The sequence below is a fragment of the Salmo salar genome, chromosome ssa25 (assembly GCF_905237065.1).
Source record: "Salmo salar chromosome ssa25, Ssal_v3.1, whole genome shotgun sequence".
NCBI classification, from domain to species: domain Eukaryota; kingdom Metazoa; phylum Chordata; class Actinopteri; order Salmoniformes; family Salmonidae; genus Salmo; species Salmo salar.
Window position 1 is genome coordinate 13,178,350 of NC_059466.1, and position 21,146 is coordinate 13,199,495.

The following is a 21,146-nucleotide window of genomic DNA, read 5'->3' on the forward strand; positions in this document are numbered from 1 at the left end:
CATCCACCCATCCTCACCAAGGCCATCCATGACTTCCATCCTTCACCATGCAGCCACTCTTAGGCTTTATCTTCTGCCCTCTCTCGGGATCTGCACTAAATAAGGGTACTTTGCCAATGTCTGATAAATCCCAGATTACTTCAACCTTAGAGTGCAAATCTATAGATTACCAAAACATTTTTGGTCATTTTGGTAGGCCAAGAGCTCTCTCTCTCTGTGATTTATTACCATTGGCGCCTGCACTGCCATGAAACCTTGGTGTTGGTCTGATATAGAGGTTTTAGTAGTTGACTTATTGGACTCTGTCATCTCTGTTTGATCCAGGTCAGGCGATTTCTCCCCAGACCTCTCTGCCCGTCCCCAATGATGGCAAAGCTGAAGTGAGCAGAGAGAACAGCGCTGTGGACTTCAGTAAGGTACAGTAAGACATTCTTACTATCAGGTCACCCCTCTTATTCATTATGATTTAAAGGCAAAACCAATCCTAGATCAGCACTCCCAAGTCTTAGACGATTTATGAATACGGCCTTGAACGTACTAGTATACTACAGTACGACATAGTCAACATACCAGTTCTGGCAGTTCAAGTGTGTATGAACACAGTAATCTGTTCCATTTTCATTGATTGTTTGTATGTATTGCTTGAAAAAATGGTTTCAACCATAAACTATTATTATAACATGCTACAAATATAGCAAGCCAGTCATCTCACTCACACTGCCATTAGATTAGATTATAGTAGGAGAACAAAAGTTTCTCTTACCTCTGAATCCTACAAGGGTAACCTTTTGTCCGTAACCTTTTGTTCAGAGCCTTTGGTTCTTGTTCTGATACTTTATTTGAGCTGTCTAATGTGGTTGAACTCGCCCCAAAAGCATTTCAGAAAAGACAGCGTGATCAAAATCGAACCATAAGTAGAATACCACCGGGGTATTTTTAGACGAAGCTTAATGGAGAGTAACGTTTGTCCCGGATGTTCTGGATGTTTGAAATGCCTATTTAACATACTTAGGCATATATTTGAACTATACACTATAATGATAACACCACAATTAACCTCAGTATCTGCCGCATGTCATTATCCATACTCTTCAGTCAGGAGGCAGAAGCCCATATTACGTATTTATTGGCCCATGATACTATTAAAATTACATTTGCTAAGTGCATCAATCTGTTACACATTGCATGGGAATGAGTTTTGCTGAGGACCATCATCACATGATATTCTTGTTATGTTAGCAGTGAGCATGGTGTTTATAACTGGGACTCTGATGCCCCTACTGCTTCCACTTAATGTTACAGCACTTCCATTTGACGCAGTGCAGCTCCAAAGCAGACAGACAGACAGGATCGCAGCAGAATAGTGATAGGAGGATCAGTTGGCAGGCAGTCAGGCAGGCTCAGATCTGGATGGACGTGTCACTGCGGGGGCAGACAGGGTATCGAAGAGATGATAACCTCTGGAAATGTTATGTAACTGATAATACCACTTTAGGCTGATGATGGCAATCTGCTTTAATATTTCATCATAACACATGGTTAAATGTATGTTATGATGGTAATGTTATTAAATATATGGAAATCAAATGGATTCAAATGGAAATCCAGGGAATTTGGTGAAAGTTACCAGAATTTTGCAACCCTAGTCACAGCAGGGATCAACAGTAGGGATTAAGTAATATTTGTTTTGCGAATGTATTTCATATTTCTGCATTTCTTTTCCTACGCTCTTGCTTTGGATTGAGGAGTTGCGATATTCATACAGTAAAATGCACCATTCAGACTTCAGTCTAAAAACGCTCAACTAATGACTATCCTGCGTCCGTGTAGATAGACCTCCATTTCATGAAGAAGATTCCGCCGGGAGCGGAAGCGTCCAACGTGTTGGTGGGTGAGGCGGAGTTCCTTGACAAACCTGTGGTGGCGTTTGTACGTCTCTCACCTGCGGTCATGCTCAATGGGCTGGCTGAGGTCCCCATTGTTACAAGGTTAGAAATACTGTGGCAAAATTGCTGTAACTTTCTCAAAAATCCCAGGTTTTCCAGAAATCAGGGTTAGAAGAGTCCCTGGAATCAGGAATAAGTAGGAAATCTGAGGTATCCTCCAACCTAGATTTCTGGAAACCTGGGATGTTTGAGAAAGTTACTGCAATTTCGCAACCCTACTTCCAATTAGTCTGTCATTATGGTCTCCTGTCTATGACTAACGTTATGGCCTTCTTAATCCCTTTTGGGCTGACCCCAACTGTCTCTTCACCGCTCTGTCTGACTCTTATTGTGGCCCTCGTTTTATCTTCCTCCGTTAGGTTCTTGTTCATTCTGCTGGGGCCTGTTGGGAAAGGGCCACAGTACCATGAGATTGGCCGATCCATTGCAACTCTCATGACAGACGAGGTAAGACAGCCTCTCCAATGGTGAACATAGTTGTTGGGCATGACTGAACGAACCTGTCAATTTGTGACTGAATTTCCATTCTTCTTCATTCCAAGGTTTTCCATGATGTCGCCTACAAAGCGAAGGACCGAAATGATCTGATTGCTGGAATCGATGAGTTCCTTGACCAAGTGACTGTCCTGCCACCGGGGGAGTGGGATCCCTCTATAAGAATAGAGCCGCCAAAAAACGTACCGTCTCAAGTGAGTTTAGCCCCTTCATTAAAAACAAGTCTTTCATCAGTGGACATAGAAATCACAGCAATGTCTTTCATTTGAAAAGGGAAAGCAATAACAGATGTGGTGTTTGAAAAACAGGAGAAGAGGAGGAGTGCAGCACAGTGCGGCACAGACCCAGGGGATGAAGAGGAGGAGGACGAGGGACATGGGGGTCCGGAGCTGCAGCGGACAGGACGGTAGGTGGGTTGGTGCGGGGGGGTGTTACCAGGGACTTAGAGAGTGTGTGCTATGGGAGCCTGGATGTGTATGTTGTTGTGGTTCTGTATTATGTGGTTGTGGTTGTGTATTAAGAAAGAAAGACGGATAAAAAAAATTAACAGGTTTCTCTCCTGCAATTTGAAACGTCTATCTACGGAACATTGGACAGAGGCCAGGTTTGCAATTGCTACTGAACTCCATCCCAGGTGACTGTGTGCAGTTCATGCAAAGGTTTCCATAGCAACCTACTGCAGTGAGCTCCCAATTGCCTTGGCTATATTCTGCAACAGGGACATTAGCTCATGCTAAGTCATCCTCACGACTGTGTCTATTTTATGCACTTTAAGTAGTGTGAGGAGAGTAACACATTAAGTCCTGGTGTAGAGAGGGAAAATAAAGCAAAGGAAGGCTACAGCTGCAAGCTGAATGCATACCTCACCACCAGCCAGCAGGTTACCCATGTGGTTGTAGTTTGATTCAATCATTCGGAAAAAAATGCAATACATAACCATATTAATGCAATCCACTATCTTCTCCATGACTTTATAATATTTCCAGATTCTGTGGTGGTCTCCTGTTGGACATCAAACGCAAGGCGCCGCACTACCTGTCTGACTACACAGACGCTGTCAGCCTGCAGTGCTTGGCCTCCTTCCTCTTCCTGTACTGTGCATGCATGTCGCCTGTCATCACGTTCGGGGGCCTACTAGGAGAGGCAACAGAAGGACGTATAGTAAGACACCATGGTTTCATCCCAAATGGCTCCTTATCCCCTACATAGTGCACGACTTTTGGGCCGTGGTCAAAAGTAGTGCACTGTATTGGGAATAGGGAGCCATTTGTATGCACAGTGCTAGAATGAAAAAACGATTTGAGATTGATTGAAGTTCAGCTTTTCTTACTAATAGATTTTCTCTGCATTTGTTTCCCGCAGAGTGCAATCGAATCGCTTTTTGGCGCCTCAATGACGGGAATAGCCTATTCCCTGTTTGCTGGCCAGCCACTCACCATTTTGGGCAGCACAGGGCCTGTACTGGTGTTTGAGAAGATATTGTACAAATTCTGCAAGTAAGTTTGAGTAAAACACTCTCGTTGTAATTCTATTACACCCATGTGATGAATCATCTATAGCCCACTGCTCTCAGGGAATTTCTGTATCTGTACCCACACCTCAGATAATCTGTGATTAGATTGTATTATGATCTTCTGTCCTTATAACGATAGCAATATAGGATGACCGTGTGCAATATACACTACAACAACAAAAAAAGGTGCTATCTATAACCTTAAATGGTTCTTCGGCTGTCCCCACAGGAGAACCCTATGAAGAAACCTTATTGTTTCCAGGTAAAACCCTTTTGTGTTCCATTCCATCTACCTGAAACCAAAAAGGGTTCTCCTATGGGAACAGCCGGAAAAACCCTTTTGGAACCTTTTTTTTCTAAGCGTGTACTGCCAAAATACATGGATCATTTAATGTTGTATACTGCTTTAAAGAGTATTAAAATAACATAATGACGACCTCAGATGCACTATATTCTGCAGATAGCTAGATATACAGGTAACTGCCAAAATAAAGGAAACACCAACATAAAGTGTCTTAGTAGGGCATTGGGCCACCACAAGCCAGAACAGCTTCAATGCACCTTGGCATAGATTCTAAGAGTGTCTGGAACTCTACTGGAGAGATGCGACATCATTCTTCTATGAGAAATTCCATCATTTGGTGTTTTGTTGATGGTGGTGGAAAATGCTGTCTCATGCACCGTTCCAGAATCTCCCATAAGTGTTTAATTGGGTTGAAATCTGGTGTCTTGAGTTTTCATGCTCATCAAGCCATTCAGTGACCACTCGTGCCCTGTGGATGGGGGCATTGCCATGGTAGACAGAATAATGGCCTGCCAGCAGTTTTATACATGACCCTAAGCATGATGGGATGTTAATTGCTTAATTAACTCAGGATGGAAGCACCTGCTTTCAATATACTTTGTGTCCCTCATTTACTCAAGTGTTTCCATTATTCTGCCAGATATCTGTAGATAGTGCATAACATATCCCACAGATGTTGTCATATATGGGGTGGCAGGTAGTCTAGTGGTTAGAGCATTGGGCCAGTAACTGAAAGGTTGCTAGATCAAATCCCCGAGCTGACGAGGTAAAAAATCTGTTGTTCTGCCCTTGAACAAGGCAGACTTGCCTTGTTAAATGAAAAGTACAAGGTATTAGATTGCAGTGATGTTTTAACTCTCTCCTCAGGGAGTATGGATTATCCTACCTCTCTTTGAGAACCTGTATAGGGCTGTGGACAGCGTTCCTCTGCCTGGTCCTAGTGGCCACAGACGCTAGCTCCCTGGTCTGTTACATCACACGCTTCACAGAGGAGGCCTTCGCCTCGCTCATCTGCATCATCTTCATCTACGAGGCCTTGGAGAAGCTCATCCACCTGGGGGAACACTACCCCATCAACATGAACAACAACCTGGACAAACTCACACAGTACTCGTACGTTTGCACTCACTCCATTGAAAGTGCCTTTTTAATCCAGAACTAGGCATAATCTGTGTCCAGGGAAATATTCCTTAGAGTTCTGAATGAAAGTAATATCTTAATTTGAGATGATTGTGAAGGAGGGATTTGACGGTGAAGTGTTCCATTGTTTCTATAAGGTGTTCATGTATTGAACCTCCGGATCCAAGCAATGCCACCATACAGTACTGGGAGCAGAACAACATCACTGCTTCTGAGGTCTACTGGGAGGCACTCGAGGTTAAGGTACCGTATAAGAATGTTTAGTGAAATCTGTGGAATCTATGGAAAGGATCAAGCAAAATTCAGAGAAGGAGTTCATCTGGGTCAGGTCTCGTGTTCCGAGAAAAAACCCTAGCCTCCTAGTACAATTTGTGGTTTAATAAACTGAATTAGAGAGCAAAAACAGGTGTTCCTCACAAAGTGGCATACTCTCCCAGATGGAGCTGGTCCTGTGCAGAAGATTAAGGACATGTGGTGGGCTGGATTATTCTGGATTACCCCATGCCAAATCACCATAAAAGCACATTTTTTGTATTAATGTTGCTTTCTGTGGACAAGGGATGCTCTTAATCCAAGGCCCTCTTAACCAAAGGATTTTGTAATTGACTGCATTGTCATGCACTATTAATTCCACTTGTAGTAGGGCAGACCAATCACCCTCCTCTACCTGTTGTTGCAGGACTGCATGGAGAAAAGAGGAGAGTTTGTGGGCAGTGCCTGTGGCCCTCACGGACCCTATATTCCAGATGTTCTCTTCTGGTCCGTGGTTCTCTTCTTCTCCACTGTCTTCATGTCAGCTTTCCTAAAGGAGTTTAAGTTCAGCCGTTACTTCCCCACCAAGGTGAGGCAGCAGACCCAGATCCCACTGTAATCCCACTGGTTTGTATCTATTATGCGTTTGTAGACTGCAGACAAGGTTTCTGTACTTCTGTTGAGGTTTATGGTGCAGTAGAGCACTCTAGTGGTCATATGTGAGTACTGTGTGATTATGGTAGTTCAAAGCAAGTTAGTAATAAAATAAGGTTTTTAATGAAGAAAAGTGTCACGCATCCCCCACTTTCTTTGGATTCTATTATGATTTAAGGCAGCACCACTTATCCCGTTGTTTGGCCACGGAAGCCCCCCCCCCCCCTTTTTTTTCGGAGAATTGAATCCACAACCGTGGTGCTCAGTGTTTGAATGCTATAGATGGTCCCTGTACTAAGATCAGACGGTTGACATGCACCCCTCTCTTGCACAGTTGAGAGCTGTCATCAGTGACTTTGCTGTGTTCATCACCATCTTTACCATGGTACTGGTGGACTATGCCTTAGGGGTCCCATCTCCAAAACTAAAAGTCCCCAGTGTGTTTAAGGTGAGCTATATAACAAAGTATTACAAGAGGATTATACATTTTTACTCAAAATACTGTACACCATGGACATGTGCCATGCTATGTAGATGCAATATTTCACAATAATCCGAATCCTTGCAGCCGACTAGAGATGACCGTGGTTGGTTGATCAGCCCGTTAGGCGGCAACCCTTGGTGGACCACCATCGTAACAGTGATCCCTGCTCTGCTATGCACTATCCTCATCTTCATGGACCAACAGATCACCGCTGTCATCATCAACAGGAAGGAGCACAAACTGAAGGTATTGTAGGATACTGTAGTGGCTCAGCTCAGCTCATACGGGAGGCTTTGTTCACCATAACCTGAATGTCCATTTTTTAGTTGGCTTTGATTTGGTGCATGTGTAGTTGATTGTCAAATAGCGTCCAGTACTGGTTGATATGGACTGAAAAAGTCCCTTTCAGAAATCTCTTTCTACTTGGGGAATTAGTTAACATTTTGACAATATTTTCCTGAACTATTATGAAATGTTGCCGACGCGGAATATTGAGTAGTGTATTCTCAGTTGTACTGTACTGTGTTTCCCTCCCTTACAGAAAGGCTGTGGGTACCATTTGGACTTGTTTGTGGTGGGTGTCATGCTGGGGGTATGTTCCATCATGGGTTTGCCCTGGTTCGTGGCTGCCACCGTTCTCTCCATCTCCCACGTCAACAGTCTGAAGCTGGAGTCGGAGTGCTCGGCCCCCGGGGAACAACCCAAGTTCCTGGGCATCCGCGAGCAGCGCTTCACTGGCCTCATGATCTTCCTACTCATGGGCTGCTCGGTGTTCATGACATCTGTGCTCAAGGTCAGATAGCTTCTCTGAGGAATATTGTGTTGGCTCTAGCTTCTGAACTGTCCAAAATCTGTTCCTATCGCAGTGTGATAAAAGTGTCTCTCATGCACTTCTCATTATTTTGCGCTCTGTGTATTAGTCTGCAGTGTCTCAAAGTGGACCGATATTTTACACTACGTTTTGTATAGTTGAATCTCACTTTTCAACCATTTCTTGGCTGATGCTTGTATGACTGAATCGTAATATAATTTCTCTTGTCCCTTTAGTACATTCCCATGCCTGTGTTGTATGGAGTATTCCTGTACATGGGAGCATCTTCGCTCAGAGGAATACAGGTAGGAGATCACTAAACGCACTCAGATGTAGTTTCTGTACAGTACATAACATTCATAGTCAACATTGACTTGTAAGGTGCAGGGCCTTGGTCGAGTGGGTAACAAGCCAGGCACAAGCAACATACACTGAGCATACAAAACATTAAGGACACCTGCTCTTTCCATGACATAGACTGACCAGGTGAATCCAGGTGAAAGCTAGGATCCCTTATTGATGATCCCAATGCCGCTTGGTTTTTCACTCTCAACAGTTTCCAGTGTGTATGAAGAATGGTCCACCACCGAAAGGACATCCAAATCAAATCAAATGTTATTTGTCACATGTGCCGAATACAACAGGTGTAGACCTTACAGTGAAATGCTTACTTACAAGCCCTTAACCAACAATGCAGTTTTAAGAAAAATCAGAGTTCGGGGCCTCCCGAGTGGTGCAGGGGTCTAAGGCACTGCATCGCAGTGCTAGAGGCATCTAAACACAGCCCCGGGTTCGTTCCCGGGCTGTGTCACAACCGGCCATGATCGGGAGTCCCATAGGGCGGCGCACAATTGGCCCAGTGTCGTCCGGGTTAGGGGAGGGTTTGGCCGGGGGGCTTTACTTGGCTCATTGCACTCTAGCGACTCCTTGTGGTGGGGCGGGCGCCTGCTGGCTTCCAGGTTAAGCGGGCGGGTGTTAAGAAGCGCGGTTTGGGTCATGTTTCGGAGGACGCATGACTCAGGTCGCCTCCCTAGCCCGTTGGGGAGTTGCAGTGATGAGACAAGATCAAAATTGGGTAGAAAAATGGGCTAAAATACAAAATATAAGAGTTGAGAAAGTATTTACTAAATAAACTAAAATAAAAAAAATAGAAGGGGAACAATAAAATAACAATAACGAGGCAGGAGGTACCGGTACCGAGTCAATGTGTGGGGGTACAGGTTAGTCAAGGTAATTGAGGTAATATGTACAGTACCAGCCAAAATTTTGGGCACCTACATATTCTAGGGTTTTTCTTTATTTTTATTATTTTCTACATTGTAGAATAATAGTGAAGACATCAAAACTATGAAATAACAGATATGGAATAATGAAGTAACCAAAAAAGGGTTCAACAAATCAAAATATATTTCCGGATTACTGACTTTCGTGTCTTAAAGCAGGGCTCTCCAACTCTGTTCCTGGAGAGCTGCCTTCTTGAAGGTTTTCGCTCCAACCCTTTTCTAGCACACCTGATTCTACTAATTAGCTAGTTGATAAGCTGAAATCAGGTTAGTTACAACTGGGGTTGGATTGAAAACCTACAGAAGGGTAGCTCTCCAGGAACAGGGTTGGAGAGCCCTGTCTTAAAGTAATGATGGACTGTTGTTTCTCTTCGTTTATTTGATCTGTTCTTGCCATAATATGGACTTGGTCTTTTACAAAATAGGGCTATCTTCTGTATACCACCCCTACCTTGTCACAACACAACTGATTGGCTCAAACGCATTAAGAAGGAAAGAAATTCCACAAATGAACTTTTAACAAGGCAAACCTGTTGAATTGAAATACATTCCAGGTAACTACCTCATGAAGCTGGTTGAGAGAATGCCAAAAGTGTGCAAAGCAATCATCAATGCAAATAGTCCGGGTAGCCATTTGATTGCCATGCGGTAGTAGTCTAGTCTTTGACTAGGGTGGCTGGAGTCTTTGGCAATTTTTAGGACCTTCCTCTGACACCGCCTGGTATAAATGTCCTGGATGGCAGGAAGCTTGGCCCCAGTGATGTACTGGGCAGTACGCACTACCCTCTATAGTACCTTGCAGTCGGAGGATGAGAAGTTGCCAACCAGGCGGTGATATAACCAGCCACGATGCTCTTGATGGTGCAACTGTAGAACTTTTTGAGGATCTGAGGACCCACGCCAAATCTTTTCAGTCTCCTGAGGGGGAATAGGCATTGTCATGCCCTCTTCACGACTGTCTTGATGTGTTTGGACCATGATAGTTTGTTGGTGATGTGGACACCAAGGAATTTGAAGCTCTCAACCTGCTCCACTACAGCCCCGTCGATGAAAATGGGGGCGGACTCGGCCCTCCTTTTCCTGTAGTCCACGATCATCTCCTTTGTCTTGATCACGTTGAGGGAGAGGTTGTTATCCTGGCACCACACTGCCAGGTCTCTGGCCTCCTCCCTATAGGCGGTCTCGTCGTTGTCAGTGATCTGGCCCAGCCAACTTGACACAACTGTGGGGAGCATTGGAGTCAACATGGGCCAGGATGCCTGTTGAACGCTTTCGACACCTTGTAGAGTCCATGCCTGATGAATTGAGGCTGTTCTGAATGCAAAGGGTGGGGGGTGCAACTCAATATTAGGAATGTGTTCCTAATGTTTTCTACACTCGGTGTATATGCCTTCCTACCAGAGACCAGTGTTCAATTCCTATCTTCACCCTTCCTCCTAAATCTCCCTCCTTACTCTCACCCCATCTGTTTCTGTGCATGTCTGAATAAAGCATGACATGCATTTTAAAAAACAAACATAGGCTTGTAAGGCTAAGTTCTAGCACACTTGACCTATATCTAAAGCTAATTTCACAAAGACCATCTGAGGACATTAAAACACAGTACAGAAACACATAAACCGGAATACAATGGTCCTGAGGTTGTAATTTAATCCATTGTTCTATTGCTTATCAGTTATTTGACCGTCTGAAGTTGTTTGGCATGCCAGCCAAGCACCAACCTGACTTCATCTACCTGAGACACGTTCCCCTGCGGAAGGTCCATCTCTTCACCATCATCCAACTCAGCTGCCTGGTCATGCTCTGGGTCATCAAGACCTCCAATTATGCCATCGTCTTCCCCATGATGGTTAGCAAACATCTTTCTGCCTTATACAGTAGATTCATCTGAATGGGGTTATATGCCAAATATGCGAAGGCAATCTAGGTACATAGCTTTATTTGACCATATTGTAGATTGAAGTAAGACAATGTCTTAAGTTATACATTATGAAACCTAGATGCCTTGATGCTCTACAGAAACAGGAGTTGGGCTCCTGCCCTATGGCTGGGACAAATTACTTCTGCAGATGATTCTGTCTGTATAGTAATGTTGAGTTTGTGTTCCTTGCAGGTGTTGGCTCTGGTGTTCATTAGGAAACTGATGGATTGCTTCTTCACCAAGAGAGAGATGAGCTGGCTGGATGATCTAATGCCAGAGAGTAAGAAGAAGAAACTGGAGGATGCTGAAGAAGAGGTATGAAACAGTGGAGGCTGATGAGGGGAGGACGGCTCATAATAATGGCTGGAACGGAGCCAATGGAAAGGCATCAAACACATAGAAATCATGTGTTTGATTGATTTGATACCATTCCACTCATTCTGCTCCAGCCATTACCACGAGCCCATCCTCCCCAATTAAGGTGGCATCAATCTCCTGTGGTATAAAAATAGCATCAAGGAAGATTAGCCCTTTGGTGGGCTAAAATAAACCCTAAAAATCAATACATGACACTAATATGCCATATACCTATCACGTTTCAACGAGGACCCAGATACAGACAGTGTCGAAGAAACAAACATTTATTTCTAATACAGGGGCAGGCAAACCAGGGGTCAGAAATCCAGAGAGGGTGCAAAGGGTCCAAAACGGCAGGCAGTCTCAGGGTCAGGGCAGACAGGGGTCAATAATCCAGTGAGGTGGGGCAAGGTATAGAATGGCAGGCAGGCTCAGGGCAGACAGAAGGGTATAAACCGGGAAGGACTAGAAAACAGGAGCAAGAAACAGACAGGAGCAGGGGAACAAACGCTGGTAGGTTTCACTAACTGGCAACAGACAAACAACGAACACAGGTATAAATACACAGGGGATAATGGGGAAGATGGGCACCTGGAGGGGGGAGGAGACAAGCACAAAGACAGGTGAAACAGATCAGGGAGTGACAGTACCCCCCCCTCTAGGGGTTGCCACCTGGCGTCCTACCTGGGCGCATATCTGGTTGACCGGGGTGCCGGCGTTGGAAATCCGCGATGAGGCCTGGGTCCAGGATGTCCCTGGCGGGGGCCCAGCACCTCTCCTTCGGGCTATAACCTTCCCAGTCAACCAGGTACTGGAACCCTCTGCCCCGAGGTCGAACCTTCAATAGACGCTTCACTGTGTACGCCGGTTGGCCATCGATGGGATTTGGGAGCAGGGTGGGCCTGGAAACGGGAGACAAGTGGCTGTGAGATATGGGTTTAACTTTGGACACATGAAAGGTGGGATGTATACGAAGGGTACAGGACAAAAGAAGACGAACAGCAGAGGGGCTAATGACTTTGGAGATGAGAAACGGGCTGAGAAACCGGGGGGAGAGTTTGCGGGATTCCACCCGGAGGGGCAGATCCCGGGTGGATAGCCGTACCTTCTGCCCTAGACGATACCGGGGAGCCAGGGTCCGGTGGCGATCCGCTTGTCGTCGATACCTGGAGGTGGGCCGACCGGGCTCTCCTCCAGGTACGATGACAGCAGCGGACAAACATCTGGGCAGAAGGTATGCCGACCTCTTCCTGCTCAGGGAAGAGCGGTGGCTGATACCCTAGGGAACACTCAAAAGGTGATAGGCCAGTGGCAGAGCAGGGAAGGGTGTTGCAGGCGTATTCGACCCACACAAGCTGCTGGCTCCAGGTGGTGGGGTTGGCAGAGACCAGGCAGCGCAGAGTAGTCTCTAGGTCCTGGTTGGCTCACTCCGACTGGCTGTTGGACTGAAACCCGGAGGACAGGCTGGCCGACGACCTAATGAGGGTGCAGAACGCCTTCCAGAACCTTGACGAGAATTGAGGACCCCGGTCGGAGATCATGTCTACTAATAGTCCATGGATCCGCAAGACATGCTGCACTATGAGCTGGGCCGTCTCTTTGGCAGAGGGTAGCTTGGGGAGAGGAATGAAGTTTGCGGCTTTGGAAAACCGATCCACCATGGTCAGGATGGGGTTGTTGCCATCAGATGGGGGGGTGACCCGTGACAAAGTCCATGGAGATGTGAGACCAGGGATGATGAGGGACAGGCAGAGGTTGGAGGAGACCAGCCGGAGCTTGCCAAAGAGTCATGTTCTGTGCACAGACAGTGCAAGCGGCGATGAATGCGGAGACGTCAGGCCATGGCAGGCCACCAAAAGCATTGTCGCACAAAAGCCAGGGTCCTACGGGAGCCCGGGTGGCAGAAAAGCCTGGAGGACCGCGTCAGGCATGAACATCCAGTTTTCTGGACCCCCCCCCCCCCCCCCCCATCAATGCTGTGACTCCCGAACCTGCTTCCCTAATCCCCTGCTGAGTGCCGTTGCCAGGCATGAGGTGGGAAGAATGGTCTCAGGTTCCAGGGTAGTAGTTGTGGGGCTATAGCGGCATGACAGCTCATCTGGCTTGATATTCTTGGATCCTGGCCGGGAGGAGAAGGAGAAGTTGAACCGGGTGAACAGTAGGGCCCACCTAGCCTGCTTGGAATTGAGGCGCTTGGTGGTGTGGAGATATCCCCTTCCCGTATCCGCACCAGGTGGTAGGCGTTCCGCGGGTCTAGCTTGGAGAACACGGTGGTCCCCTGGAGCAGCTTGAAGGCCGAGGAGAAGAGCGGTAACGGGTAGTGGTTCCTCACAGTGATGTCGTTGAGACCTCAGTAGTCGATGCACGGGTGCAGGGTTTTGTTCTTCTTTGTGGAGAAGAAGGACCCTGAGCCGGCGAGGGAGGCAGAAGGATGGATGAACCCAGCAGCTAGGGAGTCCTCAATGTAGGTCTCCATAGCCTTGGTCTCCGGACCCGACAAAGAGTACAGTCGTCCTCGGAGCGGTTGTGGTGCCTGGGAGAAGCTCAATCCCACAGTCATATGGTCAATGCGGCGGCAGCGAATTGGCCCATGCCTTACTGAACACCTCCCAGAGCTCCTGGTACAGCATGGGAATGTCAAAGAGGTCCGGGGCAACTTCCGAGCTCCCAGGAAGATGTCCCGGGGCAGGCTGCACTGACTTCAGGCAATGGGTGTGGCAGAATGAGCTCCAGCTCATGATGGCACCGGCAGACCAGTCAATGAGGGGATTGTGTCGCTGGAGCCAGGAGAATCTCAATACCATGGGAACCTGAGGAGACTTAATTAATGAGCAGGAACTGGATCCTCTCGCTGTGGTTCCCTGACACACGTAGGTTGATGGGGGTGGTATTGTGGGTGACCCAGCCTATAGAGCGCCCGTCCAGTGCTCTAACGTCCATGGGAATGGAGAGGGACTGAGTGGGGATATCCAGCTCGGATGCCAGGGTAGCATCCATAAAGCTCTCATCGGCCCCAGACTCGATGAGTACCAAAATAAATTTTGACTGGTTCCCCCACAGCAACATGGCATGAAAAAGGATGAAAGTAAGGGGAGAGGAAAAGTTCTTCGTATGGCCCACCAGAGTACTCGCTCCTACCGGTGAGCCTGGTCTTTTAGTGGACAGGTGGAGACAAAATGACCAGTAGTCCCGCAATAAAGGCAGCTCTTGGTGTGAAGCCTGTATAGCCGTTCAGCTGGAGACAGCCTAGCTCTGCCTAGTTGCATGGGCTCGGGAAGAGGTGAATCAGTAGTCTTCAGAGGCCCTCGGGTTCTCTCGGCAACGGTGCCGTCGGCGACTTCCTGGATACCGCGGAGGCGAGGTGGAATCCATGGACGGGCTAGTGAAATCGAATCTCCTCTCCTTCCTTCATTCCCGTAGTCGCCCATCGATCCGAATAGTCAAGGCAATGAGCGAGTCGAGATCCGTCGGTAGTTCCCGGCCAGCAAGCTCGTCCTTTACTTCCTCCGATACTCTGTGCAGGAACATGTCAAACAGTGCTTCCGGGTTCCAGGCACTCTCAGCTGCCAACGTGTGGAAATCAACTGCGTAGTCTGCCTCACTGCGGGAGCCTTGCTGAAGCTGGAGTAACTTCCGGGCAGCCTCTCTCCCGGACAGTGGAGCATTGAAAACTTTCTTTACCTCTGCCACGAACTTGTCCAGACTGAAGCATACGGCTGACTGTTGTTACCATACTGCCGTAGCCCAGGCGAGAGCCCTCCCGGACATCAGCGTGATGAGGTACGCTATCTTACAGCGTTCCAAGGGGAAGGAGGAGGGCTGCAGCTCGATGAGTGAACAATGAGCGAGAAACGCCCGACAGGTGCCCAACTCTCCATCAAAGCGCTTCGGGGAAGGTAAGCAGGGTTCCCAGGAAACTGGGGTGCCCGGGGAGGCGGCGCTGCTAACAGCCGGGTTACTGAGGGGCTGGGAGGTTACCGTAGTGGTAGGCTGCCTAGTAGACAACCCACAGCGTTGCTCCAGCAATGTGTTCAATGCTTGGTCATGGTGTTCGGCCAAGGTCTGGAACCATTCCATAACACCACGAAGCAACTCTTTGTGCCTTCCAATGCTGGCTCCTTGGGAGGAGAGGGCTTTGCGGAGCTGGTCCGAGTCTGCTGTGTCAGTCATGGCCAGTTCGTACTATCACGTTTCAGGTATGACCCAGATGTAGACAGTGTCGAAGAAACAAAAGTTGATTTCTAATACTGGGGCAAGCAAATGACAGGTCAAAGGCAGGCAGGGGTCAGAAATCCAGAGAAAGTGCAAAGGGTCCAGAAAGGCAGGCAGTCTTAGGGTCAGGGCAGGCAGGGGTCAATAATCCAGTGAGGTGGGGCAAGGTATAGAACGGCAGGCAGGCTCAGGGTCAAGGCAGGCAGAAGGGTCAAAACCGGGCAGGACAAGAAGACAGGAGCAAGAAACAGACAGGAGCAGGGGAGCAAACGCTGGTAGGTTTCACGAACAAAACGAACTGGCAACAGACAAACAGAGATCACAGGTATAAATACACAGGGGATAATTGGGAAGATGGGCGGCACCTGGAGGGGGGTGGAGACAAGCACAAAGACAGGTGAACCAGATCAGGGTGTGACAATATCAGTAGATCATTTTTACTTGAGATATGTAACTTCCACTGTAATGGTTAATCTATGCGTGTGTTTTAACACATGTATTACATACAGTACTAGATATCACTAGTATAACATGTTCCTGTTGATTTTCTTATTCCCAAGGAGGAGGAGCAAAGTATTTTGGGAGAGGAAGATGGAGTAGTGCAAGTGCCGTTAGAAGGATATCAAAAGTAAGTTATCAGCCATTGTGAGTGGAAAAAATATTAACTAGAATCACACTTCATGCTTCATTAGTAGTCAAATAGTTTACTGATTGTTGTGAATTATTATGCATGATTATGTCTTGTTTCTTAGGAATGAGTCAGCACTCAACATCACTGATGAAATGTCCAAAGGCTCTTTTGGAAACACGTGGAATGTCAACTCTGACAACTCTAAAAAAGAGCTAGACTCAAAAAGGTATTGAATTGCTTCATTCATGTTAATCCGAAATCAATACATTGATGTTGAAAACATCTCTTTTGGTTTTTTTTTCTGTCCGGCTGTATAAAAATGTATTAGTATGAATCCGAATTTAAGATACATTAATGTAGCTCAAACTTTCTTGCTAATTTCCCTGTGGCATCAGTTCATTTAGAATATCTCAATTTAGGATTCCTCCTTGTGTGTATTTGTGTTATAACCCATTAAAGAAACAAATAACATATATGTAATTCATAGAATGCCTCATATTTACCAAGTGTAATGTTCATATAAAGGATTTTTAGGATATTGATACTGTAAGTCAATGCTACTGTAAACAAAATGGGTTGACGGTACATTTTACAGCTAATGAGTTGTTCCATTTCTTGACTGTATTTTCCCATTCCATCTCTATCATAAGTTCCCTTATATCCTCATAGATGCTGAATCCCCCAAAGGTAAGAGTCTGGTCCTCGTGTCATTGCTTGCTCATCCTTAGTCTGTTGGGTCAGTTTTTTGAGAAAAATAAATAATGTTTTTATCTTTGCATGATATGAGGCAGGACAGGAAAATGTCAATTTGTTTAATTTATCATTTGGTTGAAACTAGATGCTGCTTATTTTGCATTCTACAAATTGTCAAGTTACATTATAATTGTTTTAGTTCATCAACACTGAGAGTGCACAGCTCTTAGGAACTCTGTAATGACTGCCGGTGTTAGGCAAAGGTAAACATTATGGATGCTAAATCCATTACCTTTCCGCTGCTTGGGATATAAACCCAGCATATGACGGGCAGTGAAGAGTAAACATGCGCTCAGTTTAAAGTGACATGACTGAGACAGCAAGGATGTAAAGTGCATGTAGGAGCCATCTCTGAATGATGCTAACTGTATCATTCAGTCTCTGTTAGCATGCCATTGATCCTTTGACTGTATGCCTCTGCCAATGGCTGTGAAGGGCAGTTTGACAAGGAGCACTACAGTACAGCATGCTAGCTGTAGGCTCCGATAAGCAACAGCTAGAGAGTGACTTATTATTAGTACATCTCTCCTGAGAACTGCTCTTTCATGAACATTGTCTGAGGTCTTGCCCTTCAGACCCCATACCTCTCAGCTGCCTGGAACATACAGTACAATACTATACATGTGAGTGGATTAGCATGTGGTTACTAAAGCATGTCAAATATGAACCTAATGTTAATGTAAAGCCCCTCCCAACTAAGACATCAGTTGATGATACATTTGGGGGCAGTTTGCCAGACACTAAGCCTAGTCCTGGACTAAAAAGCATTCTCAATGGAGAATCTTCATTGTTGGAGCCAGACAGCTGATCGGTATAAGCTAAGTTCTGAAGCTGTATACTTGAAAGCACTAACAGCCAGTGTTTATACCCACAGCTTATCCAAGAACAGTGGAAGGAAACAAAAGAGGAGGAGAAAGATGCAGAAGGGCTGCTTCGACAGGGAGTCAAGTTTATGACGTTTCCCCCTTCACTGTGTTTTAAACAAATCAATATATTGTGTGCCACAGTTTACCATTCCTTTATGTTTTATCTTGTAAATCTTTGTGTGTTCAAAAGCTGAAAACAGTATTTTTTAGTTGACGTGTCCAAAACTGCTTCTTTGTGAGGCAACATAAAGAAATGTATTTATTGTATGTATTTTGTATGTTTTTGTATTTTTTCCAGTATCATAATATTACAGTTGTTTGAAATTGCTAAATTATCCAACTAGATAAACAATCAATTTAAAAGTTTGTGCAATACTGCAGTTAAAGACTATGAAAGCAAGTGTGTGTATATATATATATATATATTCAGTATCTCACAAAAGTGAGTACACCCCTCACATTTTTGTAAATATTTGATTATATCTTTTCATGTGACAACACTGAAGAAATGACACTTTGCTACAATGTAAAGTAGTGAGTGTACAGCTTGTATAACAGCGTAAATTTGTTGTCCCCTCAAAATAACACAACACACAGCCATTAATGTCTAAACCGCTGGCAACAAAAGTGAGTACACCCCTAAGTGAAGATATCCAAATTGGGCCCAAAGTGTCAATATTTTGTGTGGCCACCATCATTTTCCAGCACTGCCTTAACCCTCTTGGGCATGGAGTTCACCAGAGCTTCACAGGTTGCCACTGGAGTCCTCTTCCACTCCTCCATGACGACATCACGGAGCTGATGGATGTTAGAGACCTTGCACTCCTCCACCTTCCGTTTGAGGATGACCCACAGATGCTCAATAGGGTTTAGGTCTGGAGACATGCTTGGCCAGTCCATCACCTTTACCCTCAGCTTCTTTAGCAAGGCAGTGGTCGTCTTGGAGGTGTGTTTGGGGTCGTTATCATGTTGGAATACTGCCCTGCGGCCCAGTCTCCGAAGGGAGGGGATCATGCTCTGCTTCAGTATGTCACAGTACATGTTGGCATTCATGGTTCCCTCAATGAACTGTAGTTCCCCAGTGCCGGCAGCACTCATGCAGCCCCAGACCATGACACTCCCACCACCATGCTTGACTGTAGGCAAGACACACTTGTCTTTGTACTCCTCACCTGGTTGCCGCCACACACGCTTGACACCATCTGAACCAAATAAGTTTATCTTGGTCTCATCAGACCACAGGACATGGTTCCAGTAATCCATGTCCTTAGTCTGCTTGTCTTCAGCAAACTGTTTGCGGGCTTTCTTGTGCATCATCTTTAGAAGAGGCTTCCTTCTGGGACGACAGCAATGCAGACCAATTTGATGCAGTGTGCGGCGTATGGTCTGAGCACTGACAGGCTGACCCCCACCCCTTCAACCTCTGCAGCAATGCTGGCAGCACTCATATGTCTATTTACCAAAGACAACCTCTTGATATGACGCTGAGCACGTGCACTCAACTTCTTTGGTCGACCATGGCGAGGCCTGTTCTGAGTGGAACCTGTCCTGTTAAACGACTGTATGGTCTTGGCCACCGTGCTGCAGCTCAGTTTCAGGGTCTTGGCAATCTTCTTATAGCCCAGGCCATCTTTATGTCGAGCAACAATTCTTTTTTTCAGATCCTCAGAGAGTTCTTTGCCATGAGGTGCCATGTCAAACTTCCAGTGACCAGTCAGTATGAGGAGTGTGAGAGCGATGACACAAAATTTAACACACCTGCTCCCCATTCACACCTGAGACCTTGTAACACTAACGAGTCACATGACACCGGGGAGGGAAAATGGCTAATTGGGCCCAATTTGGACAATTTCACTTAGGGGTGTACTCACTTTTGTTGCCAGCGGTTTAAACATTAATGGCTGTGTGTTGAGTTATTTTGAGTGGACAGCAAATTTACACTGTTATACAAGCTGTACACTCAATACTTTACATTGTAGCAAAGTGTCATTTCTTCAGTGTTGTCACATGAAAAGATATACTCAAATATTTACAAAAATGTGAGGGGTGTACTCACTTTTGTGAGATACTGTATATCATTGATGAATTCATCTAGGCAAAGTCAAAATGTACTTTATGCATGACGTTTTATTTAATGAAGTATTATAAAATATACTGCATCTGCTTGAATTTCAAAATGCTATAAATGCAAAGAAAATCTACAGTATCTGTATTTGAGCATTCGCATCATGATTTCAGCTTTTTGCAATTGTCTTTAAGCTTTGAATATTGTTAAAATGTATTACTACCAGTTAGGAGATTAGTTGAAATTAGCTTTTTTATATTATTTATGGTTGGCAACATGTTCATGTACAAAAAGCAAGCATTGCATTGAGCGTTTGAATAGTAAAAAGCCTGACTTAAGTTGTAGAATACTGTTATGCATATCAATAGATAGTATTGAAACAATGTTAAAGAAGAAAATAAAATCCTGGCTTTAGTTTAAATCAAAATATTTGTTTTCATAGTCATACTGCCAAAGTTGAAATAGTTGCAGTTATTGCAGTATATCAATATTGTTCAAGCTGCAAAGTACATGCTTGTGTTTCATTTTATGTTTGTTGTTTGTCATGGGCCATCATGTGTGCCCAGGAATGATTGTCCATTCAATAACTAAAGATGAAGCTCAACTAATACTTGAAGGTGTCTACTAAAGGGCGACATACACGGCTATAGAAACAATTGCAATAGCACTTTTCTAGAAGGGGAAAATGTATAGTATATTTCTTGTTATAACATTTTTGAAACTATTTCCTTTTTACAATATCAAAAATGTATTTGTTCACATATAATTAGCTATGCCTATTTATCTATAATACATACCTGTTGCTTCATTTTAAAGTATCAGTATCTGCAAAATATTTTAAAATATCTTGTTGAACATTTCTACTACTACTCATTACTAATTTTACTTAGGTCGGAATTAATTTGTTTAAATTGTCACTCAATCAGTTTTGTTTGTGACATAAATCATTGAAAGGAAACATGGCACTGGAAAACATTATGTTGTTTCTGCTTCTAAGTTGTTATTGGTCTTTAGAGCTGATGTATTACTGTTTATGATGTATCTTGTATATGTACATTTACTATGAAACTATAAACCTCAAATGTAATACATTTATTTGAACATCTTTCTTTTCCCCATTAATATTACTGCATGCTGTTTGGAGTGTCTGATATGAGCTTGACACTTCAACAAATGCCCCCCCAAAATAACCTTAATTCTAATTTTGAGAGAGTTTCTAGATTCGCTTTGTAAACTTTGACTTACGAGAAAGCCAAGGCATGCCCAAATTCCAGTGAAAAACGGCAGTGAGGGTCTACTTTGAGTTGACCAGTCGACCGTATACACTAGGTCAGGTCACTTACACTGTAGGTGAGAGTGTTTGACAGCAATCCGCTCAACTGAGTCTTCCGCTACACTCACACGCCACATCTGCCTTGTGAGCATGAGGTTGGATAATGAAGTACACATGCTGAAGTCA

General features: G+C 45.1%; 1 protein-coding gene across 3 annotated transcripts in view; it reads left to right on the forward strand.

Moving 5' to 3' along the window:
- The window catches only part of LOC106586186 (sodium-driven chloride bicarbonate exchanger), a 46,846-nt gene extending 28,736 nt beyond the window's left edge, over positions 1-18,110 (forward strand). For 2 of the 3 annotated variants that reach the window (XM_014173158.2, XM_014173157.2), the window contains 20 exons: positions 325-416; positions 1,831-1,988; positions 2,306-2,393; positions 2,489-2,635; positions 2,750-2,847; positions 3,428-3,602; positions 3,804-3,937; positions 5,126-5,371; positions 5,536-5,641; positions 6,078-6,239; positions 6,639-6,752; positions 6,873-7,034; positions 7,330-7,581; positions 7,836-7,904; positions 10,558-10,731; positions 10,996-11,118; positions 15,933-16,000; positions 16,125-16,229; positions 16,654-16,690; positions 17,631-18,110. In XM_014173158.2, the coding sequence (XP_014028633.2) occupies positions 325-416; positions 1,831-1,988; positions 2,306-2,393; positions 2,489-2,635; positions 2,750-2,847; positions 3,428-3,602; positions 3,804-3,937; positions 5,126-5,371; positions 5,536-5,641; positions 6,078-6,239; positions 6,639-6,752; positions 6,873-7,034; positions 7,330-7,581; positions 7,836-7,904; positions 10,558-10,731; positions 10,996-11,118; positions 15,933-16,000; positions 16,125-16,229; positions 16,654-16,672 (2,492 nt within the window). In that variant the 3' untranslated portion in view covers positions 16,673-16,690; positions 17,631-18,110. The remainder of the gene's footprint in view (positions 1-324; positions 417-1,830; positions 1,989-2,305; positions 2,394-2,488; positions 2,636-2,749; positions 2,848-3,427; positions 3,603-3,803; positions 3,938-5,125; positions 5,372-5,535; positions 5,642-6,077; positions 6,240-6,638; positions 6,753-6,872; positions 7,035-7,329; positions 7,582-7,835; positions 7,905-10,557; positions 10,732-10,995; positions 11,119-15,932; positions 16,001-16,124; positions 16,230-16,653; positions 16,691-17,630) is intronic. The other variant, XM_045707667.1, reaches the window with a different exon arrangement.
- Positions 18,111-21,146: the final 3,036 nt, after the last annotated feature.